This window comes from Canis aureus, chromosome 32 (genome assembly GCF_053574225.1).
Source record: "Canis aureus isolate CA01 chromosome 32, VMU_Caureus_v.1.0, whole genome shotgun sequence".
In the NCBI taxonomy this organism is placed as follows: domain Eukaryota; kingdom Metazoa; phylum Chordata; class Mammalia; order Carnivora; family Canidae; genus Canis; species Canis aureus.
Window position 1 is genome coordinate 13,761,730 of NC_135642.1, and position 19,670 is coordinate 13,781,399.

The window sequence follows — 19,670 nt, forward strand, 5'->3', positions numbered from 1 at the left end:
TCATATACAAATCTTTTCATGTCCCCCCACCTCGCCCCACTCCATCCCAATTCAAATCTAAGTTCCTGAAAAGCAGAGAATGTTTGGCGACTGCCGAGCTCCATAGGTGCTCAGCTGGTGCTGGCTGCCCATCCTTCCTCTCACTCAGTGCTTCCTGAAAACCATCTGAGCTTCAAACAGCATCAGGCAGCAAGAGCTGGTGCTCTACTGGTGGCTGACACGGCTTCATAAAAACAGAGGAGCGCCCCACCACAAGACAGCAGAGGAGGAAGGGGATGGATGGAAATAGCCTTTGCATACTGCCGGCAGTGGTGTGCAAGAAGCCCAGGCAGGATGAGGGCAGGAGTTGGGCTGGTTTTGCAGCATTGGATAATGAATAAAGATGAGTCAACAGCATTTACCGCACATGGCCATTTTATTCTGTGTTCAAATAATACAATGATTTTATGAGCCTCATTGTACGCACTTGGATGAATCCAAGGCAGGACTGTCTTCACTGTTGCAGCAAACAAGTCTTACAGCGTGGCTCACTCTAATTTAAGGAGAGCCTGTTTTGCACATGGAAAGAAAAGATGTTGAAGTGGAAGCTGTTGGCTGCTCAAATGGAGGGGGTGAGTGGCGTCCCAGGTCAGCATTATCTGAGGGTGGGGACCAGTTTTACAGGTCCAGGAGCCCTGTTTACCAGTGGCTTAGGGGAGTTGATTGAGTCCTGCTTTCCAAGCTTATAGGAGAGTATGGCATAAATCCATACCTCTTAAATTTAATATGTGTAGCCATCTTGAGGATGGGATAGGAGGTATAGCACAAAGGAGGTAGGAATCTCCCTAAAATGCAGATTCTGACTCAGCAGACCTCAGGTGGGGCCAGAGGTTCTGCATTACTAACCAGTACACCTCCACATATTTTGTGTAGTAAGGATGGATTTTGGAAGCCAACTTTTCTGAACTTTCATTACCCGTCACCACTCATTTCCTAACAACCAAAGGGCTGCTTAGGGAGGCAAGAAAGACGGCCAAGTCTTCCAGATTTGCTGGGCTTCATGAGGACCCCATGCCTTTCTGGTCACACTTTCTATCAGCCTGGGCATCTCAGTGGCTCAGGTTATATATTTCTTTAGTCAAGTTCCTAGCCTGATGGGAGACCTGGATACTTTGACGGGGCTTCTCTGTGTCCCCAGTGATTTATCTGTAAGCCTTCTGCAAGGATGGGCTTCCTCCAAAGGCTAACCTACTCCTTTAAGGGTTGATTCTTTCTATTTTTTTCTCTTGGGGCAACTCTCCAAGAGGTGGGATGTACTGGCCACAGTGCTTACATGATAAATAAGGGAATCCCATTTAGAAGTAAATAATCGCATCTAGAAACCCTCAGGGCAGGGCAGAGAAACCATCTAGAAGGTGAGAAGAGAACTGAGGAGAGCCCCTGGAGCAGGTTGGTCAGTGAGCACTGGCCTGATGCCTGACTCCATTTACCTGCTCAGATGTCCCTGAGCTACATCCCAGATCCTTGTTCAGTGAACCTGAGCTGCAGATTTGGGCTTTGCCTGGTATTTCATTGGATCTGGGTACTCAGATGAGGCTGCCTGATGGAGATCCCAGGGAATCACCATTCCTGGGGCTCTGAGTGGCTAGGGAGGGCCTGCTGAAACCCATCAGTCACTTGTTTGGCTTTGTTGTTGAAGAGACTAGCGCTCGGTCTAATGCTCTGCCTGGACCTTCTAGCCTCATACTATCTATCAATACCCTGATTCATAAAAATGAAAACCACAAAATATAATAGCCTATACAAATCACAAGAACATAATTGCCTTAAATTTAACAAAGGCATTTTTTCCCCCAGAGAACCCAGAGTCCTCCTCAGGTCCTCTTGTTTATTCCTGGAGGCCCCCTGTTCCAGGAGGCAGAGAGGAGTAGAGTCGAGAGGGCTTTGAGATCCAGCTCATAGGCTGAGGTTTCTGGGGAACCAGTCTCTTCGTTGAGCCACGTTTTTATTCTCCACACTTTGGGCATGCATGGGACCCTGTGGCTACTGGACTCCCTTCCGTTTAGGGAAAGGTTTTAAAAAAATACCTGTGGCTATATAATTCTGACACATGCTTGTGTTATGTTCCTTTTTCTCTATCTCCCTCAACTTTTTAAAATTTTGATTTTTTTTTTTTTTTTTTTTTTGATAGAAAGCCCAGGTCAGCCCGCCTACATCCCTTGCCAGAGAGCAGAGATGGCTGTGCAGGCCGGTCAGCCCTAATGGGCTCTGCGCCCCCAACCTTAGAAGCAGATATGGGATTAGTGAGGCTGGGACTTAGGATGGACACTGGCTCTTTGGGCTTTTCTTCCTCTCCACCGCCAGCCTCAAGGCCTGAAGGAGCTTGTCCTTGTTATTCAGGATGTTGTACTCAGAGAGCTTCACCAGCTTGTCAAAGGCAGCCTCTGTGTATGTCAACTCCTTGGTAGCATATGGAGTTTGAGGGCCATAAATGTCCACGTGACCCTGTTCCAGCTCCTCAGGGCTTCGCTCCACACCTGGAGGCAGCAGAAGGACTTGCTATACATGGAAGGTTGTAATGACTTGTGTCTGTATCTCTCCCCGTGGCCTGTCCCAGCACACATGGACACACACACCTGCATGAAAACACACATACACATGCACATGCACACACACACACACACACGCATGCACATGCACACCTCCAAGTTCCTCAGGGCAGGGATCCAGCTTGCCCATCGTGGGGCCTCCCTAGCATGACACAGCACCAGGCCCATGGTGGGATGTTAGTAAATGGTGGGTGACTGAAACAGTAGAGGGGGACATTACTGGCTAATGCAAGCTGGAGGGCTTTGCTTTCTTCCCAAAACCCAGGTTGGTTCAAACTAGAGCTAAGCCTGGCTTCCCTGTTAGTAAAGTCAGAAGACTGCACAAATCTAACGATAGGAGCTGTCAGCCCCAGGCCAGGAGTGGGGGTAGGCGGTGGGAACAGAGCTCAGAGGCGGCCTACCTGGGGCCTTGTACTTCTGGAAGGTGTCATTGATGAGTGGGAAGAAAATCACAATGGGGGCATCTGGTTCCTGGGAGTTCTCCATCAAGTAGCACTCCTTGAGGTTGTCTTCCTCCTCCTGCAGCTCGTATTTGGGGAAGGGGATGTTCTGCATGGTGCAGTACTCACATGTTTGCTTCATGGGCTGGAATATCACAGGACGTGTTTGAGTATTGGGGGTGGTGGTGGTGGTAAGAAACCCGGACTCTTAGAAGCAGCTTCCTGATTTCCCCAGCCAAGTCTCAGGTCTGCAACTACTTTGCCTGTTGGTGCTAATTTTAGAACAAAGGGCCTGAGGCAATAGGTTGGTGTGTGTCCACTGCAAGCTCCTGAAGGTAGACAGAAGCCCTTTCAATGACACTTCACCCAAACACAGACCTGATAGACGTGAGTGGCAGCCTGAGGGTGACTGGAGCTATGCTGCGTAGAGCCATGTCTGGCCAGGCTCCCATGGGAGGTGCATGGCCTTTGGAACTCCCAGAGGGCCACAAGGCTGGAAAGGACTCTGAAAGGGCATCTTTATAAATGTGACATTAACAGAAAGAGCTGTGGACTGAGAGTGTCAGAATCCCCTTAGTTCTGGCCTCTGTTGCAAGCTCACTAGTGATCTTGAACAAGCCACTTCCCATCTCTGTGCCTCAGTTTCCTAACCTGTGACACGGGAATAACAGCAGTTGGGCCATCTACCTCCAAGAGTGGTGTAAAGATCAAGTGAGAGCATGTGTAGGAAAGCACATTGTCACTCATTTATGAACTTGAGTCATTATCACTGGTGTCATGCTTCTCCTTGGTCTCTACTCCCCTTTCCTGGGCTTCAGGACGGGACTGTATTAAAGGAAACCAAAAAAGAATTTCCTTCCCTTAAAAGACCAAAACTTTTCAAAGGTAAATAGAGAAAAATAAAAAATAAAAACCTCTGGTCCTGGTTTTTAATGTAATCACACAGAGGGTCATATTTCCTGGGCAAAGGGGTAATGTGATTATTTTGAAAATAGGACATTATAAGATCTCAAAGTGGTATAAAACTTTAGAATTGACTGGACTCTATTAAGGTTATTTTTTAAAACTCTTTCTTTCTTCTTTCTTTCTTTCTTTCTTTCTTTCTTTCTTTCTTTCTTTCTTTCTTTCTTTTTCTTTCTTTCTCTTTCTTCTGATGAATTGCCAAATACAGCAAATGCTCAGATAATAAAATTGCCCAGAGATAAAACTAGAATTTGCTCCATGAGACTACTTAAAGCCCACACTGCATGTGAGGGCCAGATGGCTGCCCCCTGAGATTTGAATGGCTAACCTCACATCAAGTAAAGCAGCTTGAGTTTCTCTGATGCTAAGTCTTGGGGCCTGCGGGGAATGCATGTTCTCCCATTTCCCAGTTTTGTGGGGCTCGGTCAGTGGCCTGTCTCAGAAGAGGCACTGTGCTCCTGCTCAGGCAGGAGACCTTCTTTGTTACACTTGCCTTTGTCTGGGACCCAGCGCAGTAATTGAGGTGAATGATGAGGTCAACTTTTCTCTCTGGCCTGAGGAGGGGCGGGTAGCTGGAGTTGACGAAGAATGCAGTGTCCAACAGGCACAAGTGGTTCACGGACTCTGTCAGCTGGTTCGGGAAACCATCTAGCACTGTGTCTGAAAGCCAAGATTTCCAGTTACTATCATGCCCTGGTGACCTGATCTCAGCGGATGGTCACAGGCAGCTGGTGTGGACACAATGCTCTGCCTGGAGCTCCTTTACCTGGGCCTGGGCCTCTATCCCTCCCCCTTCTAGCCAGGATGCCCAGTGAGTCCCAGTGCCCCTTGGGGTGTGCTGATGAAGAACAGCATTATCTTGGGGTTGTAGCAAGTCTTTAATGGAACACACATAGAAAACCCACTCTGACTCAGCCACAGAGCTTGTGGGGTCAAAGGGGTGTAAGAGGGGATCCCCAGGTGGCTCAGCGGTTTAGCGCCTGCCTTCAGCCGAGGGCGTGATCCTGGAGACCCGGGATCGACTCCCGCATCAGGCTCTCAGCGTGGAGCCTGCTTCTCCGTCTGCTTCTTTCTCTCTCTCTCTCTCTGTGTGTCTCTCATGAATAAATAAATAAAATCTTTTTTTTTTTTAAAAAAAAGGGTTGTAAGAATATCATAAATTAGTACAAACCCTAAGCCCAGAGCCCTGCCCTTTCATCCCCAGACAGTGAGCATGAGGATCATTAGGCCAGGCCAAAGCAGCCATTTACAGGCTGTGGTCAAGGGAAATACCAAAGATGGCAACAAGTCAACCTTCAAGCCTCAGCAGGATGGGGAGGAGGTGCTGAGTTTAAGACCTGGCTTTGCCACTTACTATTTGGGAGTTCTTGAGCTGGGTCATCCCTGCTCAATTCTAGGGAGCACCATTCACATTAAAGTACAATTAAAGAAAGTCAGCACCCACATTTCCCCACCAGGGTCCCAACTTTTACCTGCTGGGATTGTTGTACAAATTCAATTAATTAAATATTAACACTGTTCCATCTGCCATTCAGAACCTCACCAAACATGGAATACACCATGGGATACACTCTGACCCATGAACATGGTCAGAGGAATTTTGTCATCCTTTCTCCACGGCAGCCTCAACATGCACTTCCCCGTTTATCGGAACAGAGGCAGGCAGCCAGGTAGGGTTACCTCTCCATATGGAGAACTGGCTGTTCTGGAGATAGTCCGTGTGCAGCTGCAGTCCCAACAAGAAGTTGTGGAACTGAGACACAAAGGCCCGATGGGTGAGGATGCTGCGGAAAGTATTGGACAGCCATGACCCTGGGATCACCACCGCAGTGTCCAAGACGTTGGCATCACATTTGGGAATTTCAGGCAGGAGTGGCTCATCTTCTGTGGGGGAGAGGGAGGATGGAAGGCAAGTCTTAAGAGCTGGGGTCCCCAGATTGCCCAGGTGAAGCACTGCATTGTTACCTGGCACCCAAGGGCCAGCCACTGTGAGTGCCACTCATACCTTCCTTGCCTAGGTTTTAAGATCCTGGCACTGGAGTCAGGAGGATTCAGGTGAGAGAACAGGGACAGGGTGGTGGAGAAGAGGGGTGATGACAGGTAAGGGGAGTCCCAGAGAGGATAGGGAATCTGGACTGGGAATCAGCCACCTGTAACTGTGCTCCTAGATCCCCACCCCCTTAGCTCTCCTCGGCACTGTGCCCTCTGCCAGCCCTCCCCAACCCCTAGTCAGCCGGAGCTGGCCCCTGAAGCTTGTGACTGACCTCCAGTCACCCTCCTCTCCAGGCAAGGGTTATCTAACCCTAGCTACTGTGTCATCTCTGAACCACAGAGATGACATTGAAACATGTGGCAGGTGGACTGGTCCTGTGTTTGTGATCCGCCCCTCCCCGCATTGCCCAACCAAGAGGGGAAGCCAGTGGGGTCACCCACCGATGTCGTGCACTCTCTCCCTCGTCCACCTGTGGAAAAACTCCTCCGAGCTTTGGGACAGATTCCAGGCATCAAGCAGGTTTAGGGAGAAGATGCTGCTCCACAAGCCTAGGGAGCAGGGCCAGCCGTGAGCAGCTCTGCCCCAGAGCCCCCAGACCCCAAAGATCGACTGCTTCTACCTTGGTCTTGATGTTCCCTCCAAGTTGGGCTGCTCAGGGGGTGAGACAGACTTTGGTTTCCCTCCCCACTGTGCAGCTGGACACCCATGACTGATGAGGGCATGCTGGCAAATGCAGGAGGGTCACCTGCTCAAGGGGTAACCCAAACCAGCACCAGCACCTAGGACAGGATTATGGGGGAATAGAGCACGCCTCCCTGTTACTCCTCTACTTGAAAGGATTCCCACAGGCTTCCCGGGCCAGGAGTCACCTAGCATGTAGCACATCCGCGACTCTGGGATCCTCTTCATAAGCCGCCCCATGAAGAACTTGGAGCCGAAGAGCTCTGTGGGGATGAAGGCCCCATACTTCTGCAGGCCCACCTCGTAGGGAGAGAACTCGCACCACTCTGCACATGAAGCAGCACGGCAGGTTGTCAGGCTCAGGCCTGGACAGCCCAGCCCTCCCTCCTCAGGGCTCCTACAGGTCCTGGGCCTTGGGGGTGCCTGGCACAGGGAGGCCACAGTTCCCCCACAGGACACATGGGGGCGCCCACAACTGGCTTCTGCTGCCAGACAAAACACTGCTTTGCAACCCTCATGGCTCATTTGCTCCACAAACTGGATAAACAGAGACCACACTTGACTTTAAAGCAGGATAGGTATCCAGAGTCCCTCATTCTGGGCACCTTAGGAAATATCTAGAACCCCTTCCCTTCTTAACTTGATTACCCCTGTCCCATCAAATCTCTGCTCCTAGAAAAGCCATGAAACCCCACCAGCCTAGTCCACCCACAAAGAAGAGGTAGCAAAGTCAAGGTGAAGGTTGGCAAAAGTGTGTGGTCGGTTGTGTGTGTGCTGGGGTACTGGGTACCTTTGCCTGCTGAGAAGGGACACCCTTATAAGTTTCTAGCCACCAGTGTTACCTCTGAAATCCTGGTTGCTTACATCATCCTTGACATTGATGGTGAGGTAGATGGGCAGGGGGTTCTGGCCTTGGCTCAAAGCAGCACGCTGATCTGATAGTTTGGATTCATTTCTCTGTGGGGAAATGAAATGGTGAAGGAGAAGCAGCAGCCTAGAGGGAGAGCAGAATTAGGGGACAGTCTGGACCTCCAGCAGGCCATTTCCTGCATCCTGAGCTCACCAGGTCACTATGTAGGTCCCAGGCAATACCAGTCAAACCTGCTCTTAAAATGTACCTGTAGAATGTTCACTCATCCCTGGGCTCTTCACCATCCCAGACATATGGATGAGAGTGGGACCGAATCTGCAGTTTAGGGCTATCCCTCAGAGTCCCAGGATCTCCCCATGTCTCAAGGACCATAGAATGAAAAGGTCGGGGTGGAAAAGGCCACCACTGTCCCTCTTCATCCCCATCATCTTCCACCCCGCATACACTAGAGCAGGTCCATTTTCTTATCTGCTTTGCACATTGGGCTCCATCATAAAATTTACAAGGGAGGGGGAGAAAAAGCTGCTTTTTAAAAAATTCAAACAAAATGTTTGGAAATGGTGTACCTGATGGCAGCCAAAGTCCCTCCCCATATCAAACCCCAGGCAACACTCAGATTTCTGTTATCAAAAGCCTTGGTGCTTTCTTCCTCATCACACGGGGCACTAAATATTATCAGAAATATTAACTACCACTTATTGCTGTAATTTAAGGAATAGCACAGAGCAAGACCAGAACTGAAACCCCAACCTGCCTGAATCCAAAAGCCAACACCTTCAGTCTCTGCCTGCCCTGCTTCATCATAAGGACAGATTAGATGGTGGGTTATGAAGAAGGGGAGAGTGGGTGGGATCCATCGAAAGCTGTGAGTACCTCAGTTCTGAATCTCTATTGCCTAGCAGTTTCTGACATGTGGGAGGCACTTAATTTTTTTTTTTGAAAGAAAAAAAATAAAGGAATGAATGCACTTTGAAGATGAGGTTCAGGTCATCTTTCATTTTCAGGATGACTTCATCTAGGGACCTCCTAGAAAATAATTTGCTACCGTCCGTCTCCTGGCAAGTTCTGTTTTGAGTTCAGGACTCCTCAGATACTTTTGGGAGTGGGGCAGAGATCCAGAGATAGGTCTGGACAGAAACTAGGTGGGAAGCTCTGCTTTGGGGCCAAGCAACAGCTAAAGTCGGTCCTCCCTGGGGCCTGTGCAGCTAGAAGGGTCTGGGTGTCTGCTGAGCTCACCCTGATGTCCAGGACCATGGCGTCCCCTGCAGATGCCACTGCTGCCCACATCCCAGATGATGCTCACAGCAGCTGAGAGCACCAGCACAGACTGCTTTTCTTCTTGGGCACGTAGTATGCAGATTGTTGGATCTCAGAGCTGAAAGGAACCTCCTTGGGCCCATCCTCTGTGAGGTGGCCATGAGAAGGAGCCCTACAGACCTTCGACTGCAAGGAGTATGATCGACTCAAGGGCATTAGCTGCTGTGCTCTGAAATCCATGGCTGAATTTGCACTGGGGTCACACTTCCCATTGGGCAGCTCCCAGCACATGACTAAGCAGCAGGGATCCTGAGGCAGGCCCATTCATGCCCTCGGAGGTCACCGAACTCCTGACAGACAATTTGTTTAGAGGATTCTCCAAGGGCCTTGTTGAACCTTCTAGACCAGCAGTCTAGGATGCTTCTCACAGCCCTTCTTCCCTCTCTCCTCCACTTGAGGTCAGACTTGTATCACAGTCGAATGCCTTGCCAGCCTCCTCCAGCTCCCTCCCCGTGTTCTCTCCTGGTGTCTTGGCCAAGAAGGACACGCTGCCACTCTGCAGGACAGCATCTAAGCCATCCACACCACAGGGGTCTCAGTCACTAAAGGGATGTGGGGAGACAGTTCCACCATCTTCCTCCATCATGCACTTGGGCACTTCACGCCTCCTACATTCCACAAGTAAATTTGCAGATCTAAGCTAACTTCCTTTTGAGAAGTAAGTCTAAACCATCATCCCCTCCCCAATGAAGAAAGAGAGCTGGACATCCATGGGGCACACTGGACCTCAGAAGATGCTGAGCACTTACCTCATCCCCCAGACAGGCCTCAATCAGCAGGCCCCAGAAATCTGTAAAGGTGACCTTGTAGCCTTCCTGACTGCGCTGCCGAAGCTCCTCCTGGAATTTGGAGAGCTGGTCTGGGAACAGGGCAGGCATCTTGTCCTTGACCACATGCCTCCGTGCCTCAAGTACGGCAGGCTCCAGATTTTTGGAGGACCAGTCGGGGTCACGGTACAAGGTAGCCATGGTCCTGGAGAGAGACACGCGTGGGGATAGAACTGAGCCAGCCCTGGTCCAGTGAACACGGGAATCTGGCTATAGAGAGGGTGGACAGATCGTGGGAGACCCTAACCCACCAGGAGAAGAGCCTGGAGGGAAAGAGGGGGCATTATTATTCAGAGTCACAGTGGCCACCATTTCTTGACTGCCCACCACGTGCCAGGTATACCATGTTGCTTAAGAGTGAGGATTCTGGGGGTGCCTGGGGGGCTCAGTCAGTTAAGTGTCTGCCTTAGGCTCAGGTCATGATCCCGGGATCCTGGGATGGAGCCATATCAGGCTCCCTGCTCAGTGGGGAATCTGCTTTCCCTCTCCCTCTGCCCCTTGTCCCCCCCACACCCCCGCCCCAGCTCATGCTCTCTCTCTCTCTCTTTCTCTCAAATAAATAAAATCTAAAAAAAAAAAAAAAAACCAAGAGTGAGGATTCTGGACCCAGATCTTCTTGGGTTCAAAACCAGACTCTGCCACTCACTACCTGTGTAATCTTGGGCAAGTTATCTAACCGCTCTTCATATCAGTTTTCCCATCTGTAGAATGGGGAAAATGATAATTATACCTACTTCAAAGAGTTATTGAGAAGATTACATGAGTTAATGCAATTTAAAGTGGTTAGAACAGTAGCCAGCGCAAAGTAATTGCTGGGTCGTGGCATGGCGAGGCCAACATTTGATCCCAGGCTTGGCTGATTCCAAATCCTGGACTCTTTCCACTCTGCCACAATTCCCACAAAAATGATGCTGGGTAAAGATTAATTTCCCCCTTTTCTTCTTAGCTTATATGTGGGCAGTGGGAAGGAGTAGAACAAAGACGGAGATCCCTCTGGCCCTGGATCACTGCCTCTTCTTGGCCTGGACCCAGCTTTTCTGTCTCTGTCGGAACAGCACCCGGGAACCCTGTACTCCACAGCCTGCGATGTCCCTGCTGTCTGAACAGTGGCCTCTTCCTTCACAGGCTTTGTTTCTGGTCTGGGAAGGTGGGGGTTGGTCAAGAGATTTCATCAACAAAAAGCACCCTGCTCTCCGTAAGATTCACTCTTACTTTTGTATGTTGAAAGAGCTTTCAAAACCATTATAAATGATTGATTTTAAAAGAATACTTCCAGTGCTTTCCCAGGCCAGGAGATCCCCCACCCCCCCCACCCCCCCACCCCCGCCCCAGGGCCCCCCAGCTCCTCCCAGTCTCCTGCTGGGCCCAGCACTGCCAGGATGCAGGCGCCCCTCTGCCCTGATGGAAGCAAGTTTTATCTCCTTAGTGTACCATCCATGGGCAATGCCAATAAATGTCAGCTATCCTTCTGTCTCATCTGGGCTGAAGCCTTGGAGTTCCTGATGCACCAGCAGCCCTTAGCCTTCATGTCCACTGCTCAAATATAAGTTACCTAGAGCTCCTCCAGGATGAGGGGCCCAGCTTGGGACCTCCAAGGCTCAGAGGCCCACCAGAGCCCCTGACAGAAGAAGATGCAGCCCTGGTGGTCAAGAGGCCCCTGCCAACCTGGACCAGGCTGTGTTATGACCTCAGTGGGCCCCTTCCACCATAAAAATACTAAAAAGTATGTTTTATGGTTATTGTATAAAAACAAATATAATCATGCTATTTATTAAAACATTTCCTTCAACCTAGATGTTCTTTTTTTTTTTTTCCCCTACTCTTAAGAGAAAGTAAAACATTTTTTGTGGGCCTCTACAAGCATTGTGGGCCTTAGGCACAGTGGTTCCCATGGAGACATTGGTCTCACACTGGCATCACCTTGGGGGCGGGGCTCACTTTCCTTGCTCCCCAGCAGGGAGTGATGAGGTGGGAGCCTGAGGAAGCCTCCTTGGCAGAGGGAGGGGCCAGGATGGGGGTGGGCTGGAGTGTTGGCAGCCAGAGCAGCTGGGCCAGCTTACCCACCCTAGGAGAGCTGGTGTCGTCAGAGCGGAGGGAGGCATCTTCTGGGCAGGATGGGTCAGTGGCAGGAGTGGTTCACTCAGTGCTAGCCACTGTGTTCCTGGGTCCCGGCCACAGCCCCAGGGTACCCAGTACTGGGAGAGCCTCTCACAATGACCCCATGGGGCAGTGCCATTGTTAACTACTTACAGATTCTGAAACTAAAGACTCAGAGAAGTGAAGCTGCTGCCCAAGGTCACACGGCTGTAAGTGGTAGAGCTGCCCTGGTTTTGCGAGACACTCTAACTTAGGACAGAGAGAGCTTCACCAGAGACCCCAGGCTGGCCTGTTTACTGCTTACTCTGGGCTCCACCAGGCAGCAGCACCCAGCTCCTTACCAGGTGGCCCCTGACAGGCCTGTGATGTAGCTGGCACAGTTCAGGATGTTCAGCTTCTGCAGCGCCAACAGGTGGCCATACATGGCGGTCATGGATCTTGTTCCACCCCCAGTGGCCATGATGGCTATCAGTGGTACCTGGGAGCATACAGAGCTGTTGGAGTGGTGCTGGGTAGGAGAAGACATGGACTGGCATATAGATGCTAAGAAAGAACGGTGGAGGAGGGACCTGATCATAGACAGTGAGGCGTCGAATGACCTGAAAACTGCCTTTCCCAGAGTGATGGGCCATCGAGTAGGTCTACAATTAGATCTTAGCTCCAAACCCAACACTTGGGGAGGGTAAATGGCTCTGAAGCTTTACATGGCTTGGTCAATCAGAACACCATAGCTGGAAGAGTTCTTAGCACTGTTAGCCTAGCCCACAGTTAACAGATGATGACACTGAGGTCCAGAGGGTTGACAGACTCCCTCGAGAACCCAGCTAGTGTGTGATTCCCTAATGGTTCCTTCTGTACAAGGATATGATATTAGGGCACCAGGCCCAGACCTGGCATATGATAAGTGCTCAATATATACCATATGAACAATAGCAGGAATCACTGAATTCTTGATGTGGGAAGGAGTAGAGATGTCACCTCTAGATTTACATAGGTTTGAGATGTCCTTGGTGTTTTCCCCTCAAGACAGGAGAGTGGGGAGGGGGACCTTTGCCAAGATGTACTCTTTATTTGAGCAGGGACAGTAAGATCCTTCTGTCGGCTAAAGTCTCATCATAGTCCTCCTCAGGCATGAGGTCTCCAACCTCTCACCCAAGGTCAGCCTCAGGAGGCAGGCATTGGACTAGTGATCTGCTGCCTGGGGGGTGTGGGCCTCAGTCGGTACCAGGGAGGTGACAAAGGGCTCTAACAAAGGCACTCTTTCTGCCCTATGGGAAGAAGCTGGCCCTACAAGGGGAAGCTGCTTCTCTATAGTTTCCAACTGATGTTTTTTCTGGGGGGTTGTGTATGTGTGCATATTTGGGGGAAGAAATAATTGAAGAAGAGCCCACAGCCTTTTGGGTAGAGGCGGTAGAGCTTTAGATATTTTCCTGGCTGGGAGAGCAGGCCCTTTTGTCCCTGTGTAAGTAAGACGTCTCAGGATCCCTTAGTGCATGGGGAGGAGCAGCTGCGGCTCCTTGCTTTCACTCCCTGCCTTGCCCTTCCCTACCCTTGCAAACCCACGATTGAATCACATCCAGCACGGCCCTCAGCTGGGCACCCAGGAAAGGTAGTGGCGAGGTCACCCAGGGGCAAAGTAGGACTTGGAGGTGGCTGGCAGGATGTAGTGTCTGAAGGACAAGCTCGGCTCAGAGGGGGACTTACTCCCAGGCTGGAAGTCCTTTGCTTACCCACCTCATCCACATGCAGGTCCTCCTCCAGCTGCAGCACCTGTTTCAGTGCCTGAGCCGCCACCACCTTCCGCTTCTGCAGGAACTCCAGCTCTGCTGCACACAGGCTGAAGCCCAGCCGCACATCCAGCGTCTGAGGGCTAAGCAGACAGAGGAGCCTGATAAGTAGGCCTGTAGGCTTCACCACCATGAAGATAAGGTTTTAGGGTCAGTTGGTCATCAGCTTGAAGCCTGGTTTTGCCATATACCATTTCTATGACTTTGGGCCTCAGCTTTCTCATCTGTAAAATGGGGCTAATTGTGCTTAACTCTCAGCGCTGTCTTCAGCACTTCATGAGATTGACAAACGGAAAGCCCCTAAAGCCCTAACTGACATACTCTCAGCAGAGCCTCAACAAAATCAGGGACTAATCGAATCCTCTGCATCCTCAGCTTATCTGGAAAGTCCAGAAAGGCTTCCCCCAGGTATCTTCCATAACCCGAGGCTAGACAGCAGTGACAAGGAGCCCTGGGATCCTTTGGGTCAATCTCCCTGGACCAGGCTTTACAATAAGGGCTCTTCTGTGGAGTTCACATTCTCTAGCCAGTTCTTCTTGGTCCTGGAGTAAATACTCCTCTGTGTGTTTGTGCAATTGACAAAAACCTTTCATATTCCTGATGTCATCACCCTCTCATCTCCATAGATCTGCAAGGCAGGTGGGCAGGAGCTGCCATAGTGTGTCCAACACGTGTCTTCTTTTTATCACATCCTTGCCCTGGACAAGTCCAGGCTCCTGGCCTGGCAGCCAAGACCCTACATGATATGTCCAGCCTCATCTTTCACTACTTCTCGGAAGGGCATGTTAGCTCTCAGAGCCCAGAAGCAGTCTCAGTTCCAAGCCTTTGCACAGCCCTTGCCTTCACCAGAAGCTTCCTCCCTCTGCCTACGTACATCCCTAGTGTCCTCCCAGGCTCAGTTCCCCAGGGACTCCAGGTGAATGGACTTTGACAAATTTCTGACCTGAGTCTTACTTAGTGGCCCGAACCCCCAACCAGATAACATGTCCTTGAAACCAGAGCCTAGCAGCCTTGCCATCATGTTCCCTCCAGGTTGAACATGGGCCTACAGACACAACTATGAAGAAATAACTCTTTCCTTGGCCTCAACAAAAAATAAATAATAAAACAACAGTAATAACACTGGTTGATATTTGCTGAGTGTCCCTCTTGCAGATCACTGAGGACTTCCCATGTGTTCTCTCACTGGATCCTCAGGGCAACATGTACTCTTGGTTTTGCTCCAATTTACAGATGAGAAAAACTACGACCTACAGAGGCTATATGACTTGTCCAAGGAAAAATAGTTAATCAAATTGTAAATGGTCACTTGATTTTTGACAAGGATGCCAAGGCAATTCAAAGGGGGAAAGAATAGTCTTTTTAGTAAATGGTGTTGGGGTAACTGGATATCCACATTCAAAAGAATTAAGCTGAATCCCTATTTCACGTTGTATACACAAATTAACTCAAAATCTGTCATAGACCTAAATGTGAGAGCTAAAATCATAAAACTCTTAGAAGAAAACATGGGAGTAAATCTTCACAACTATTGGATTAAGCAATAGTTTCTGAAATATGATATGAAAAGCACAGGTGACAAAAGAAAAAATATACATACACTAGATTTCACAGAGTTTAAAATGTCTTTGCCTGGGTGCCGGGGTGGGTAGCTCAGTCAGTTAAGCATCTGCCTTCAGCTCAGAGGCTCAGGTTGTGAACCCAGGGTCCTGGGATCCGGCCCCACATTACACTGGACTCCCTCCAAGGAGCCTGCTTCTGCCTCTCCCTCTGCCCCTCCCCCTGCTTGTGCGCTCTCAAATAAAAATAAATAAAATCTTTTAAAAAATGTCTTTGCTTCCAAGGACATTATCAAGAATGTAAAAAGACAACCTCCAGAATAGGAGAAAATATTTTCAAATCATATATCTGACAAGGGACTTATATCCAGAGTATAAAAAGAATGCTTACAACTTAACAATAAGAGGCAAATAACCCACTTTAAAAATGGACAAAATATTTGAATTGACATTTCTCCAAAAAAAGATATAAAAATGGTCAATAAGCCCATGAAAAGATGCTCAATACCATTAGCCATCAGGGAAATGCAAATCAAAATGACATATCACTCCCTCAGTTGACTTAGAAAGACAGAAAGAGGGTGCTTTACCAGGGTGTAGTCTTCATGTGTAATGCGCAGTTCTCACCCTGGGAATTGAAAGATGAACAGCTTTTCAGGGATGACAATTTAGAGCCAAGTGGTCCCAACCAAAGAAGTGGAGTCTCACCACACTGTCCACTGTCGACTCAGCACACACAGCCCACATGCGTGCACACACACACACACACACACACACACACACACAACCTTCATTCCTTCTTCTGGATTCCCTTTACGATCCTCAACTCAGCCTCTACACACTCTCTTTGGCTCTACACCACAGCCCGCAGTTTCCTACCCCACAAGACTCCTCTGACCTGCCTGAGAGACCCCCCTGCATCACCTCCCCCATGCTTTCCCCATCTCCTTCCCTTGGGAGCTTGGGGCTAGGCTGCTCCCAGGCCCCTTCTCACTCCCAGGCCCTTACCACTGGCAGGGTCACCGTCTGGCCATCAGGGAGGCAATCAAGGGGCTGGCAGACAAGGCTGCTCTTCTTGTGTGCACAGCAGCAGCAAAGCTGGAAGGATGGATGGGTTCTGTGAGGGGTGAGGGGCTTTCTGGCAGCCCCGCCTGCACCAGTCCCCTATACCACCCCCACTGCCACTGTCTTGTACCCCATGGCTCCACTGGCTCTTGGGCACTTCCGTGTGCATCCAGGGCTGGAAGTATTTGGGGTAGTGGAAGCAGGCCGGGTTTGGGCAGCACGGCTCCCGGCAGTGTGAGACGCGTTGGGTGTGCTCGAAGGACTCCTTCACTGTCACCAGGAGGTCCTTCACTGGGATAGAGGACAAGAGGGATGAGCCCCTAGAAGCCTCTGACCTCCCCCACACCCCAACTTGAACCAGGAAAAAGCCGGGCTGGAAGAACCCAGGACAGGGGTTTAGAAGCATATACCTAGGGTACTGGTTAAAATGCCTCAGTCTCATTCCATAGGGTCAGGCAGGGTCCATGAATCTGTATTTAACAAGGCTGTGTGTGATGCTGACAAATGAGGTCCCTAGAAAGCCCTGAGATGCTGAATCCTCTGGACTAGCCCTGCTAGGTTCTGCTTTTCCAGGAGGTGCCCTAAGGTCATCCTCCTGCTATATTGAAAATGGGCCTTCACCATACCACCAGATTTTGGGGGCGTGGGTTCTTCCTCCCTCCCCCTCCCACGTCTGTGCAGCTATGCTGCTCTCTTCTCTTGGGCCAGGGCTGGAAGCCTTGCATGAGTAAGATGGGATGGAGCGGTAAACTGAAGAGTTTTGTAATTGTGGATCTCTTAGGTCCCCACCGGCTATAAGATGCTAGGACCCTCTATGAATTATAATCCGACCAGAGGAACAGGCACAGGTAGGGGGGCCCTGGGTGTTGTCGGAGCCCACCTGCCTTGAGACTGGCCACTGCAGCAGACCAGGAGTGCAGCGCAGACCTGAGTGGGCCAGGTGGGCAGTGCTGTGCCACAGGCCCCTGCCCACAGTGCTTGTCAGGCCTGAGAGGTTCTGAGGGTCACGTGGGTGCCTGAAAGAGCATGCTCCTTACAGAGCAGGAGGGAGACCAGGGGTTCATGACCCCTGAAGGTGAGCTGATCCTGAGGAGCCCTGGCCAAGCTAAATCCAGACTGAGCCCAGGGCAGCCATGTGGCACTTCGGTCCCCAGCAGCAGAGGAGGTCACAGGACTTACTTTTGCTGCTCTTCTTCTGCTGCCTGCATTCTGTGTGAACCTCTAGGCAGGAGACTTGACGAGCCTAAAACAAAGGACAGGAGGGTCAGTCTGAGCACCAGTTGCCCCCTCCCTCTGCCAGGCCAAATGGAGGAGATGAATGAGGGCATAAATTCAGCGCTGGTCTGATTTTGGGCCGACTCTAGGGTGTACCAACTACATTTTCTGAACCCAATCAAGGCTTATCATCTCATTAAGAGATGGTTGTGAAAAGGAATCCATCCCGAAAAATCTAGGATGTATGGTCACCATTTACTAGGGGTCATGCTCTCAGCTACAGGTCAGAGATGGAAGCTGAGTGATTTTGTTCAAAACAACAACAAAAAAAAGAGAACATTCCACTGTGAGCTTTGGAAGTGAGAACTTTCAACAAAATAGTCTTCTATAAGTCAGATTCTTTTACCACAAACTCCCTAAGACTGATTTCTGGGGGAGAGATCTCGAATCCCAAGGCTTTAGATGAATTTAATTGAAATATCTGTACCGATAGCTGAATTATGAAAATCTTTTAAACATCGGACTTGTGCTTATAGAGGAGTTGGAGCTGGGGAAAATGGGACAGAGGCTGAATCAGAGAGGAGGCTGTTTCCAAGGAGGTACTTTAATTGGGGAGGTTCCCAAGGGGAGAGGTCGTCCTTGTGGGGTACAGGATCCAGGGTGATAGATGCCCTGGCTCCCTCTGCCCCAGAAGCAGGGGCCCAGCCCCTGTCCCACCCGTCCAAGCCCCCCATTGGCCTGCTTTAGTTAGCCTGGTTCCTGGCATGCTTCAGGACAGGGGCTCAGGTGAGCCCATGTTCTCTCCCATGGTTCTGTTCCCCTGAGAGCAGCAGCCAAGTGTGGCCTCTGGAACTACAGAAATCCGGAAGGACAATTACCACCAGCACACCATTGGTGATGAGGGACTCAGGTGGAGAGGGACTGGAAAACAAAATGAGAATGCCTGGTCGGTTATATTATTCTTGCTTGATTTCTCACAAAGGTGTTAAAGAGTCTGTATAGGGACAATAATGAGGTAGCATGGCCTCCTTGATACTTATGAAAAATAGCAGCTTAAGAAACCTTAGATCATGGGGGCTGTAGGTAGCTCCACTGGTTGAGCATTTGAGTGACTTTCTTCGGCTCAGGTCATGATCTTAGGGTCCTGGGATCAAGCCCCACATTGGGCTCCCTGCTTAGAGGGAGCCTGCTTCTCCCTCTCCCTCTGCCACTCCCACCTGATGCTCTCTCTCTCAAGTGAATAAATAAAATCTTAAAAAAAAATAATGAAACCTTAGAACTATGGATTGTCAAGGAAAAAAGTCATACATTTTAAATAGAATAGGGAAAAAATGTAGCAGTTGGAAGGAGGAGAAGAGTGCCATTTTTTAAAAAAGGGATAACTGTTTTTTATGCTCAATCAGATGCCCAACCGTGCTCTATGCCCAACTGTAAGGAGCTATGAAGATAAACAGGTGGCAGAGAAAGGCCTGAGCCTGCCACTTGCAGCAGATATAAATAGTTCTGGTGGCAGAAATGACCCGTTCTCCTTTCTGTGCTTTATTTAATTCATGTATTTAATGAACAGTTCTGACCCAGCCAGAGAGGAGTCTGGTATATAGAAAATGTCTTCATGTTATATAGTCAAGAATATAAGCCCTCAAAGTTACAATTAGCCTAGGGGAGTCCACAGCCCCCCATGCCAAAATTAGGCCTAAGATGATTATATCTCCATATCAACACTTACTACCAATTTTGACATGTTTCATTTTGCAAGCTACCAGGAATTTTTCCTTAAGTCTTGATGAATCAAGAACTGGAGGAGAGAGCCCAGATGTTCTTCAGTGGGAGATAAAATTGATTTTAATTTGTTAATCAGCTGTTGATGGAAAATGAGGCACCCCAAAGAGTTCCAAGAGTCCCTAGGTAGAGGACTCTCTCAGAGTGGAGTTTGACATGCTTTCTTGTTCTAGCTCTTGCCCCTCCCCCTCCCCCTTTCTCTGGGCTTATCCTAAATCCAGGGGCTCAGCCCTATGAGGACTATGGAGAGGAGTCAGCTGCCCAATCACAAGGCACACTAACCATCCTGAACAGAGTTCTCCCCTCTCTACCCTCCCCTTTCCTCTCTCCTCTCCTTCCTATCCTCCAGCTCTGGGGGCTCAATTCTACTTGAGTACCCAGCCTAGTCATATCCCTAGGACCCTAGGTTATTTTCTTAATTGAAAATGATGGTTAATAACCCCACATGTTGGATCTGAGCATCTCCTTGATATGGTTCAGAGTTGGCT

At 49.8% G+C, this 19,670-nt stretch overlaps 1 protein-coding gene across 7 annotated transcripts in view; it reads right to left on the reverse strand.

Annotated features, from left to right (window-relative positions):
- Nucleotides 1-396: 396 nt before the first annotated feature.
- The window catches only part of PLA2G4E (phospholipase A2 group IVE), a 58,735-nt gene continuing 39,461 nt past the window's right edge, over nt 397-19,670 (reverse strand). For all 7 annotated transcript variants that reach the window (XM_077880754.1, XM_077880758.1, XM_077880759.1 and 4 more), the window contains 15 exons: nt 18,282-18,324; nt 17,368-17,431; nt 16,319-16,479; nt 16,132-16,221; nt 15,714-15,751; nt 13,512-13,647; nt 12,119-12,255; nt 9,603-9,825; nt 7,508-7,622; nt 6,854-6,991; nt 6,425-6,532; nt 5,672-5,875; nt 4,485-4,651; nt 2,990-3,173; nt 397-2,516 (listed from right to left, as the gene is read on the reverse strand). In XM_077880754.1, the coding sequence (XP_077736880.1) occupies nt 2,296-2,516; nt 2,990-3,173; nt 4,485-4,651; nt 5,672-5,875; nt 6,425-6,532; nt 6,854-6,991; nt 7,508-7,622; nt 9,603-9,825; nt 12,119-12,255; nt 13,512-13,647; nt 15,714-15,751; nt 16,132-16,221; nt 16,319-16,479; nt 17,368-17,431; nt 18,282-18,324 (2,029 nt within the window). In that variant the 3' untranslated portion in view covers nt 397-2,295. The remainder of the gene's footprint in view (nt 2,517-2,989; nt 3,174-4,484; nt 4,652-5,671; nt 5,876-6,424; nt 6,533-6,853; nt 6,992-7,507; nt 7,623-9,602; nt 9,826-12,118; nt 12,256-13,511; nt 13,648-15,713; nt 15,752-16,131; nt 16,222-16,318; nt 16,480-17,367; nt 17,432-18,281; nt 18,325-19,670) is intronic.